The 12,332-nt window shown below is 38.8% G+C and overlaps 1 protein-coding gene across 1 annotated transcript in view; it reads right to left on the bottom strand.

Annotated features, from left to right (window-relative positions):
• Window positions 1–1,591: 1,591 nt before the first annotated feature.
• The window catches only part of pcmtd1 (protein-L-isoaspartate (D-aspartate) O-methyltransferase domain containing 1), an 87,945-nt gene continuing 77,204 nt past the window's right edge, over window positions 1,592–12,332 (bottom strand). Inside the window, exon 6 of the mRNA XM_059980822.1 lies at window positions 1,592–3,448. Within this exon, the coding sequence (XP_059836805.1) occupies window positions 3,078–3,448 (371 nt within the window). The 3' untranslated portion in view covers window positions 1,592–3,077. The remainder of the gene's footprint in view (window positions 3,449–12,332) is intronic.

Raw genomic sequence — 12,332 nt, forward strand, 5'->3', positions numbered from 1 at the left:
TCCTCTCTGTCGGATATTCATCATTACTGGTGACAAGCCCCACAAATGTTGTGTCATCGACAAATTTGACAATGTAATCCTTATGAATGGTCTTGGTCTGAAATGTCGACTGTGCTCTTTTCCATAGGTGCTGCCTGACCTGCTGAGTTGCTCCAGCATTTTGTGCCTATGGCTTGGATTTCTAGCATCTGCAAATTTTCTCTTGAATGTGATTATTTAAGATGTTTGGCCGTGTAGTCATGTGTGAGCAGGGTATACTGCAGTGGGCTCAGCCACAGCCCTCTGGGGGGGGGGGGGGGGAGAGGGCACCTGTGTTGAGGATGATGGGGAGAGAGGAGCTGCTGTGCATCTTGACTGTCTGAGTTCTGTTAAAGTCCAGCATCCTGTTGCACAGTGGTACACACGTTTGTATATTTAAACTGTGCAGTCAGAGTTTATTCACCTATGAGGACAACTGCGATGAATGGCAAACTGAAATCCAGAAACAGCATTCTGACGTGAGTTTCCTTGTTTTCTAGCTATGCCAGGGATAGGTGCATGACAGGTGTTATGTATCTGTTGTACAGCAATTCTGTTGGAAAGCATATTGGTGAATATCCAGTGTGGCAAGAATGGAGTTTTTAAACATTACTAGCTGTTCAAAACACTTCAAGATGATTGTCATCAGTGCTACTGGGCAGTAATTTTTAGTTCTGAAGGTGTAGAGTTCTTTGGTACAAGGATGATGGTGGCTGATTTGAAGCACATGGGGACAGCAGTCTGGATGAGTGAAATGTTGAAGGTGTCTGTGAAGACGTCAGTGAGCTGGTGTGTACAGTCAGTGTACTCAGCCTGGTATGTTGTCTGTGCAGAGCTTTTTAAAAATTAAGAATACTTAAGACACCATTAATAAATAAAACTGTTATTAGTGTTTTTAAACTTAAAACTGTTAGACTCACAGTGAATTTACTATTTCATTGTGACATTGTCTTCTTACCTACCCATTGGAATTAATTATCTTAATTAAAAGGGGAATTAATTTGTGGTTACCATTCCTTCTACAGTCTTAATGTGTTCACACATTAGACTTTATTAAGTTCCTGACAGTGCGACATATGGACCCTGTGAGCATGATTAGCTAAACAGCACGCTGGTCTTAAGAGCTGAGATGCTGACCAGCTGAGGTGGTAAAATCCAACATACTCAAATAGCTTTTAAAAAACTAAGTTCCTTGATTCTCCCCACCTATCATGCAACAATTCTGCAGCAGTTTTGCCTGTAGATGGAGCTGTTTTAAACATTAATTATATAGCGACATGGAAGGTGTTCCTCATTCTTAAAATAAATTCAGTGTCCAATTGAACAAGTTCTTTTTTAGAAAATAAAAGTGGAAACTAGTTATTTCAATTGACTGAATTGTATATAAACTGTCACAATTTTCTGGCATTAAATAGTGAACTACAGTAGGGTTCGCAATCCAATGGCTGCAAAAGGGACCAATGGAGTTGTTTGTTTTATCAGCGCCATTCTGCTGGTACTTTTTATAATGATAAAACTAGTTTACATCTGAGCCGTGCAAAAGGCAAGTATTATAGAGATGTCACAACCAAAACACAAGAATATCAATTTTATTGCAAAATATTTCCCAAATCAATGTTTACATAAGCAACTTATTCATTTAAATTGAGCTTTCACTGAATTGCAATTCAGCTGAAAAATACTAATTGTATGAAATGAAACCAAGCATACTTCCAACACCAAAAGCAACACCTCTAAACAGGAATTTATATTTCTTGATCAAAAAGTTACAGAAAATTATGTAACTATGAAAATACATCTATTGTCTTAAACTACTGTATAATAGATCAAATGACAGTGCAGGGGAAAAAAGAATTTCAATGTCTGTACAAAAAGTCTAATATTTACCTGAATATCACTCCAAGTTTTATCACCAGGTTCACAATCCATGATGGATTAATCACCCTGGTATATTGTAATAATCTACTGTACATGGCATAAGGAAAATATCCCTCTGTGTCCTCTCCCTGAGCTGTACACCAACTAAGAAATCTGGAGAGGTGCAAATTAGCAAATATTTTAGTAAGCAACTCAGTGGCTACAGTATTTGCCTTACTCAACATTTTTGCAAATTTGCTACATAATCCCTAATATCCCAGAGTATTGATTAAGTGTATTTACTATCTCAAAATAATTTCAAAGCAATAAAGGTAACAGTATTTCACTGTTCTAACACTGGAAGAACAGAATTAGAAAATAAGAAGCCACAAAGCAAGTTTTTGTCAAAAAGTTTAAAAGTCTTGGCAAGCTTAAATTTTTGAATTCTAAAGTGCATTGCTATATAAGCACATTGTATAAGGTTTTGAGTCTAAACATAACAGTAATTAATATCCATTTGCAGAACCTGCGAGATATTATTTGTGGGAGTAGCTATTGGTAAGTAGTTGTACAAGTACCAACAACTGCTGGTATAGCTAAATCCATATATTGAAACCAAGCTTTTCCAAGAGGACAGTTTTTTGTATTGCAATAAAAAATCTTTCCTTAGATTGATAGATTTTGAAGTTAAACAAATACATTGCTTTATGTCTGTTATTTAAGGTATGTTTCACGTGCTTGACTAACCAAGGGAAGTGTTAATAGTTTAAGTAAACCTGCAAATATGATTAATCTATTGAGATTGAATGACGTTCACCATTTAAATGTTTAAAATGTTACGCAACTTTAAAAATAACACATTTCAGCTCATCTTAGAAAATACGAAATCATTCACCTTCTCAAAATGTTACTCTCATACAAATATGTACAATATGAAGATTTGCTTGAATTTTTAAATATGCATACAGCATTTTAACATTTCCTTTGCTAGTGAACTTAATAAGTTCATTAGTTAATAAGGGACTTAATAAGTTATCCTTAGTCAATGAATTAAAAGTAATCACCAATCTGTAATATGGTTTATCATTGAACGTTTTATATTCAAACTGCTTTTTGGGAGTGATTATATGAAAAAAATGCTACAGTTGAGACCTCAAACAGACAGATCAGTGGACAAAACTTAAGATTATTTTTGTTCAGTGCTACTTTTGTCTATAAAATGTCAGGTATGCTTTCAAAGATTCTGGTAGTGGCAAACTCAGAATTCTCTCCCGAAGTAAATTTGGAGGAGCTTCTTCCTGTCTGAGACCTTCATTTAACTCTTTTTCTTCCTCCTCTCTGTTCTCTTCTTCCATTTTGTCATCATCATCACTGTCAAACTGCTGAGGTATCAACTGATTGCCTACAAACACGTAGGTATCAATTTTACGTCTGCGGAGCTTCTTGCGTTTCCGTTTAGGTGCAACTTTCTGAAGATTGTTCTTGGCCTGTGTCTCTTGATTTATCAAGTTTCTAAGATTGCGCCGAATGTAAATTCTTGCCAAGTCCTGCAGGCATCTTACAGTTACTGGTGCTATTGAAACAACATATAACATATTTATTTAATTTATGCATTATGCTACCTTATTTCTTTGGCAATGTACACAATAGGTCAAGCTATGTATATATTCCTCAGATAAAGTGGAATTAATGCGTGTGGAACATTAGTCCTAGCTACATGCATGCAATTTAAATATATTTTAAAAGTTTATTTTAATCATTCTACTTAGATTTTCAGTATAAAAAAGAGCCATGTCACACTAAGCTGTTCCACCATTAGTGAAATTCACAAGAAGGTGTGATAAGAGCTCAACTGAACAATAAGTATGGACAAAAGAAAATAAGAGATTTGCAGATATTGGAAATCCTGAGCAACATTCATAAAATGCTGGAGGAACTTAGCAGGTCACCAGCTGCTATTGAGGTAAGAAGCAGTTGACATTTTGGGCCAAGTCCCTTCATCAGGACTGGAAAGGAGAAGGAACTAGACAGAATAAGAAAGTAGGGGGGAGGGAAGGAATACAAGCTAGCTCATGATAGGTGAATCCAGGAGAGAGGGGAAGGTAGATTTGTGGAGGGACAATAAATAACAAGCTGGGAAGTCATAGATGGAAAAAAAAGGGCTAAAGATGAACTCTCCTCTCCTATCAGATCCCTTCCGTCTTCAGCCCTTTACCTTCCCTCCTCCTCACCTGGCTAAACCTATCATCTGCCAGCTCATACACTTTCCTCTTCCCCCACCTTATTCTGACTTCTTCCCCCTTCCTTTCCAGTCATGATGAAGAGCTTCAGGCTGAAATGTCAACTGCTTATTCCCCTCCATAGAGGCTGCCTGAACTCCTGAGTTCCTGCAGCATTTTGTGTGTGTTACCAGGTTAAATTAAATGTTCCATTTGGTTGTGGAGTATCCCAAAAATAATAATTACAGTGCCTTTTAGAAGTATTTAAACCCCAACCCTTTGGTCACACAGTGCATTGAAAAGAATACTCAGCACCCACAACTATTTTCACATTTTACTGTCTTATTTTCTAAAATTAAAACATATTGAAGTTGGGTTTTTGAGCTAATCTACAAAACATTGTATATCATGTCAAATCAAAAGAAAAATTCTAAAACTTGTCAACAATTTACTAAAAATTTACAAACCAAAATTGAGAAGTTGAAGAAGTATTCATCCCCTTTGTAATCACTACACTAACATTCCTCAGGTGCAATCCTGTATATTACCCAATTTGTTGATGCAGAAAATTGGAGGATCACCTGAATAAATACATATCCCATCTCTCTGTAAGTTCCAACAGAATGGTTTACTTTCAGCAGACCAAACCAATTAAGACAAAAGAACATTCAAGACCAAGTCAAGGAAATGATAATAGAGAAGCACAAATCTGGGGAAATACCTCAAGGTACTGAAAATACCTTGGAGCTCAGTGTAATCCATTATGAAAAAGTAAAAAAAAATTGAAATTACTGTCACGTTGCCTAGGTCAGATCACCCCTCTAAACATAGTCACCATTGAAAAATGGCACTTGTTGGAGAAGTTACTAGGATGCCAACAGTCACTCAGAATGAGCTGCAGAAGTCAGTGGCCACAACTGGAGATAAAATTCATGGCTCCACAATCTCCAAGGCCTTGCACAAAAAGGGTATTTATGGAAGAGTGGCAAGGAAAGGCCTATCCTTGCCCGTACAGACTTTGCAAAGCAAAACTTAGAAGATAGTGTCAAGAAGTGGAAGGTCTTGTGGTCAGATGAGAATAAAGTGGAACATTTTCTCCTGAGCACTGAGCGTTATGTATGGTGCAAATCGAATGCTGCACATCAGCCAGGTAACACCATCTCTATGGTGTATGGTGGAGGTAGCATCACATGATAGCTTGCTTTTCAGCAGAACGGACTGGAAATTTCGTCAGAATTGATGGGAAGGTTAATGTTGCTAAATACTAAGAGATCCTGATAAAAACCCGCTGGCCTCTGAAGTTCATCTCTCAGCAGGACAAAGCACACTGCCAGAGCAGCCATGGATGGTTTTAAATGAAAAAAAAATGATGTCCTTAAGTGATCCAGTCAGAATCCTGACCTTATAACCTCTTCGAACATCTCTGGCAAAACCTCAAAACTTCTATCCACTGCCTCTCCCCAAATAATCTGACAAAGTTTGAGCAATTTTACAAGGAAGAATGGTCAAATCTTGCTCCACCATGTTGTGCAAAGCTAACAGACACTTATCCGAAAATATTACTGGCTGTAATAGCTGTGTGAGGTGGCTGAACGAACAAGTGAGCAAAGGGGGATGAATAATTTACAATGCTGACTTTTTTATTTTTGATTTTTTAAGTTTTTCATGCTTTACAATTTTCCCTGGTTTTTGGACTCTACTGTTAAAAAGGACCATGTGATTTCACAAATAAAAATTCTCAGTTCAATTAATCAAAATCCATAGTTTTAATACTTACTTATGTGAACAAAGGGTTGGGGGATGAATACTTTTACAGGGTACTGTAAATGAGTCACATATAGAGTCATTGAGTCACAGAAAAATACAGCACAAAAAACAGGCCCTTCAGCCCATCTAGTGCATGACAAAACCATTTAAACTGCCTAATCCCATTAATTTGCACCTAGACCATAGCTCTCCATACTCCTCCCATCCGCGTACCTTTCCAAACTTCTTTTAAACATTGAAATCGAAATTGCATCCACCACTTGTGCTGGCAGCTCGTTCCACACTCTCAAGGCTCTCATACCAAAGAAGTTTCCTCTCACGTTCTTAAACACTTCACCCTTAACCCATGACCTCTATTTGTAGTCTCACCCAATCTCAATGGAAAAAGCCCGCTTATATTTACCCTTTCTATACTCTAATCTCCTCTCAATCTTCTATATTCAATGGAATGAAGTTCTAACATATTCAATTTTTCCTATTTACTCAGATTCTCCAATCCCGACAACATTTTGTAAATTTTCTCTGTACTCTTTAATTCTTATTTACATCTTTCCTGTAGGTAGGTGACTAAAACTGCACATAGTACTACAAATTAGGTCTCACTAACATCTTAAACAGCTTCAAAATAACATGCCAACTCCTGCACTCATTAGTTTGATCTATGAAGGTCAATATGCCAAAAGCTTTCTTAATGACCCTATCTACCTGTGCCATCACTTTTGATGAATTAAGGACCTATATTCTCAAATCGCTTTGTTCTACCATACTCCTTACTGCTCTGCTATGTAAGACCTACCCTTGCTTGTCCTCCCGAAGTGCAACACTTCACATTGGTTTGCATTAAATTCCATCTGCTATTTTTCAACCCATTTTGCCACCTAATCCCACTGCAAGCTTTGATGGTCTTCCTTGCAGTCCACTACACCCCCATCCTTAGTGACATCCACAAATTTGCTGATCCAGTTAACCACATTATCCAGATTATTGCTATAGAAGACAAACAAAAGCAGTCCTAGCACTGATCCATGCAGCACCCCACTAGTCACAGCCTCCAGTTAGAGAGGCAACCATCTACTACCACTCTAGCTTCTCGCAAAATCCAATATTTAATCCAGTTTACTACCTCATGCTAAGCAACTGAACCTTCCTGACTGACCTCCCATGTGGGACCTTGTCAAATGCCTTTCTAAGATCCACATAGTCAACATCCACTGCCTTGTCTTCATTAACTTTTCTGGTAACTTCCTCACAAAAACTCCGTAAGATCGATTAAACACAACCTGCCACACACAATGCCATACTGACTGTCCTTACTCAGTCCCATCTATCCGAATACTCATATATCTAGACCCTTAGAATAGCTTCCAATAACCTTCCCAAGATACAATGAAAAACTTTGCTTTACATGCCATTCATAATTATCATTTCATCACATCAGTGCACTGAGGTAGTATAAAGGAAAAATAACAACAGAATAAAGTGTTGCAGTTGCAGAGGAAGTGCAGTGCAGGCAGATAGACAAGAAGGTGCAAGGCCACGATGACTGTGAAGTCAAGAATCCATACAAAAAAACAGTTCTAGCACCTAGTGGTGCATGCTTAAAGGATATTGTATCTTCTGCCTATGTGAAGGGAGAAAAGATGCCGTGTGGATGGGTATTTTGATTATTTTGTTTGCTTTACCAAGGCAGTGAGAAGTGTATAAATGTGTTTTTGTGATGTACTAAACATAGAATATATTAGGAGATCTAGAAAGAATAGGCAGAGAGACATAAGGATTGATATTACACCAAGCAAATCAACCATTAATGGGGAAGGATGCTGCTGAAGACACAGAGTCAGAAAAAAAAGTTAAAGGGCAGTGACAAGCAAGAAAAATGAGGGTTTAAGGGGAGGAAATGTGAGCTCTGAAAACCTGTCATGATATATATAAATAGTTGACATTATTAAATGAAAAATTAAGGAACTATATGCCAGGGTAGATTAGCATTGGGAAAGCAGGAGTGTGAAGGATATGGCAAAAAAACAGCATAAATTTATAGAAGCAAATTTGCTGAGACAGTTTTGGAGCAGTCAAAATGCAAAAAAACTGCTAACGCCGGAAATCTGAAAGAAGTGCTATAAAATTCAACAGATCAGGCAGTATGAGAATTAAACGTTAACTAATTTCTTATCTCCATGTTGTCTGCCCTGTTAAGTACTTGGAACATTTTCCAACTTGATTTTGAAACAAGCAGGCCTGGAAAGACAGTGTGATTCTAACAGCACAGGGAACAAGGAATGATTACAGACAGCCACTATAATTGAGAGGATAGAAAATAAAATATTGTGATTGAATGAACTGCAGTCAAAGATCAGATCAGCATTGAATAGTATGCTGAGAGTTCTACACTCAGGGATAGCTGGATGATTTGCTAAGGAATTCTGTCTTTAAGTGTACACATAAATTCTTTTTACAAAGTTATTTATTACAAGAATGATGATTTAAGTGAAAAATGGATACATTTGTCTGAGACCAACCTCCAAAGTATCAAATGATAATTTTGCAATATTGGACTTTAATACATCTGGGTGGAACACTGAAGACAGTACAGTAATGATGTTAGTTAGGTAGAATCAAACAGACATTATCGAGACAACACACACAAAATGCTGGATGAACTTAGCGTTTCCACCTCCTACCCAAGAGCCACAAGCCCTTTTGTCCAGGTAGACCTCCCATTTCTACCTCCTACCCAAGATCCATAAGCCCACTTGTCCAGGTAGACTCATTGTTTCAGCTTCTTCCTGCCCCACTGAATTCATATTTGCACACCTCAACTGTCTTATTCCTCCCTACACACATCTGTGACACTTCACAATCTTTGGATCTTTTCAATGATTTCAAGTTCCCTGGCCCCCATCATCTTATTTTGACTATGGATGTCCAGTCCCTATACACCTCTATCCCCCACCAGAAAGGCCTCAAGGCTCTTTGTTCCTTTCTGAACAACAGAACCAACCAGTTCCCCTCTACCTGAACTCTCTTCTGTCCAGTGGAACTGGACCTCACTCTTAATAATTTCTCCTTTGGCTCCTCTCACTTCCCTCAAACAATAGGTGTAGCCATGGGCACTTGCATGGGTCCCAACTATGACTGGCTTTTTGTCAGTTACGTGGAACAGTCTATGTTCCAAGCCTACAATGGTGTCCATCTCCCACTTTTCCTACGCTACGTCGATAACTGCATTGGTGCTGCTTCCTGCATCCATGCTGAGCTCATCAACTTCGCCTCCAAATTCCACCCTGCCCTCAAATTTACCTGATCCATTTCTAAAACCTCCCTCTCCTTTCTCAATCTCACTGTCTCTATCTCTGGAGACAGCCACCTACTGATTCCTATTATAAACTCACAGACTCTCACAGCTACCTGGGCAATATACCTCTTCCCACCCTATTACTTGTAAAAATGCCATTGCCTTCTCTCAATTCCTCTCTCTCCGCTGCATCTGTTCTTAAGATGAGGCTTTTCATTCTAGAACGAAGAAGAAATCTTCTTTTTTCAAAGAAAGGGGCTTCCCTTACTCCACTATCAAGGCTGCTCTCAACAGCAGCTCTTCCATTTTATGCCCATCTGCTGCTCTTACCCTATCCTCCCCCCACCCTATTAGGGATAGGGTTCCTTTTGCCCTCAACTACCACCCCACCAACCTCTCTGTCCAGCACATAATTCTCCAGAACTTCCACCACCTTCCAGGCGAGGAGACATTTCTCCTGTGAGTCTGTTGGGGTCATATAATGTGTCTGCTGCTCCCAGTGCGGCCACCTGTATATGGGTGAGACCCAACGTAGATTGGGAGACCATTTCACTAAGCACCTACGCTCTGTCCACCAGAAGAAGTGGGATCTCCCAATGGCAGCCTATTTTATTTCCATTTCCTATTTTGCTATGTCAGTCCATGGCCTCCTCTACTGTCGTGATGTGGCCTCACTCAGGTTGGAGGAACAACACCGTCTTAGTCTCCAACCTGATGGCATGATCAATTTCTCGAATTTCCAGTAACGGCTGCCCCCCTCACCTCACCATTCCCATCCCCTTTCCCCTCACTCAACCTTGTCTCATTCCCTGCCTATCCCCCCCTACCCCCCGGTGCTCCTCCCCTTTCCTTTCTTCCATGGTCTACTGTCCTCTTCTATTGGACTCTCCCTTCTCCAGCCCTGTATCTCTTTCACCAATCAACTTCCCTGCTAGTTACTTCAACCCTCCCCCTCCCAGTTCCACCTATCACCTTGTGTTTCTCGCTCCCCATCCCCACCTTTTAAATCTACTCCTTATCCTTTTTTCTCCAGTACTGCCGAAGGGTCTCAGCCCAAAATGTCAACTATACTTTTTTCCATAGATGCTGCCTGACTTGCTGAGTTCCTCCACCTCCAGCATTTTGTGTGTGTTACTTGGATTTCCAACATCTGCAGATTTTCTCTTGATTGAGACTTTATCGAGAAGCTACAACATACAAAGTCATATGGCATTAGTTAACAAGGCTAGAGTGAGGACAAATACATGAAACTATTTAAATTAAACATCTAAATGCATGATTGAAATTAACAAAAATGGTGTTCCCAAATGGCTATAATGGAGACATGCCTGCAAGAGGACAAGGCTAGGCACTCAATATCCTGGACTATGTTTTAAGTAAAGATGGACAAATAGAAAAGGATGGACGCAAGTGAACAAATTATGCAAAGCCACCAGAGATACAATAAAAATATAAACACATGAATGAATTCAAGAACGTTGGTCAAAAACACATCATTCTCCATACTTTCTGAGGAGACTGAGCTGTGCAAAGCTCCCCATTCTCATACTAATTGCTTTCTACAGGTTTCTCTAACCTTGTTAACTAATGGCACATGACTTTGCACATTGTAACTTTGATTTCTACAGTGAGAGTGTACTGTCTGGCTGCAATATAGTGTTGGACAGATGGTGCAAGACAATGGACTGCAAAGTCCTACAGAGGATAGTAAAAAACAGAGGAGTACTAGGGTCTTCCTTCCCTCTATTTATGGTATTTTCTGAGAACACTCTATACAAAGGGCCGGAAACTTTGTTGAAGATCTCTACCACCCATCCCACGATCTCTTTGACTCACTATGTCAGGATGGAGGTACAGGAGCATCAAGACTAGGACTGGCAGACTGATTAACAGCTTCTTCCCCTAGGCTGTGAGAATAATGAATACGCTGCCACCACAAAAGTCTTGTCACTAGGACAGCAAGCTGTTTACTATTAGTGCTCTGTTTACTGTTTACCTGTGCTACACACTTCACATGCATTTTGAATTATATTTTATTAACTTGCTGATGGTAATATTTTGTTTTATGCACTTTGTGTGATTACATGTATTGTGGGTGCACCATGGTCTGGACAAGCATAGTTTCTATATATGTAGTCAGATAACAATAAACTTGAACTTGTACCATAAGTATCTATCCTTATGCAAAATCTGTATTAATTATTCAGAAGAATGTAGAATAGGTTTCAGTTTAACAACAATAAAAATCCAAGTCAACTAAACTGTGGCGGAGAAAAATCACTAAACAATATAAAATGAATAAATACTTAGGATCAAGAGGCAGCGAGAAATCATTTTGATACAAAAAATTTAAGAAGTGATTTAAAATAAGGCCATGAGTTTAGTGACATTCAGTGGTGCATGGAGATTTTTATGTACATATCAAAGATCCCTACATAAAGATATTTCAGACAATGAGGAAAGCAAGCAGCATGTCAGCCTTGTACGGCCTTCAACTATTTACTCAAAATTACACCACAACATGATTGACCTAATTGGATCTAATATTTGAGGTGCCTCTGAGAAAAACACGATGGGTAAGTTCCACTGGTTTTATCATAACGATCCTGAGTGATACTAGTCAAAACAGGAAAAAGAAAATTTTGAATGCAAGTTATATCAAGCTTTAAATGAGTTTTAAATTCATTATATCGATAGTTTAAAAATTACTTCATGCTAGCCACAAAAATCATTCTCAGACTAAAATAACAAGAATGGTGAGCTTAAAAAAACACTGATGAAAAATGTTCAGAAGAACCCTTGACATTAGGGAGATAGGAACAACTATTAAATTATGCTTACTAACAAATAAAACAAAACTGACTCATCCCATCGGAGATATTCTGTTCTGCTGCTGAACAGTTAAAAAATTTCACAACATATGCCGATGATATTAAACATGATTCTGATTCATCCTGCCTCATGCCCCACATTCACAGCAACTGAAACTAACTCTCTCTTCACAAACCAAAGAACAAGCAACACACACAAAATGCTGGAGGAACTCAGCAGGCCAGGCAGCATGTATGGAAAGAAGAACAGTCGAAATTTCAGGCAGAGACCCTTCGGCAAGTCCTACAGAAAGGTCTTGGCCTAAAATGTCATCTGTACTTTACTCCATGGATGTGCCCGACCTG

Source organism: Hypanus sabinus, chromosome 1 (assembly GCF_030144855.1).
Source record: "Hypanus sabinus isolate sHypSab1 chromosome 1, sHypSab1.hap1, whole genome shotgun sequence".
NCBI lineage: Eukaryota > Metazoa > Chordata > Chondrichthyes > Myliobatiformes > Dasyatidae > Hypanus > Hypanus sabinus.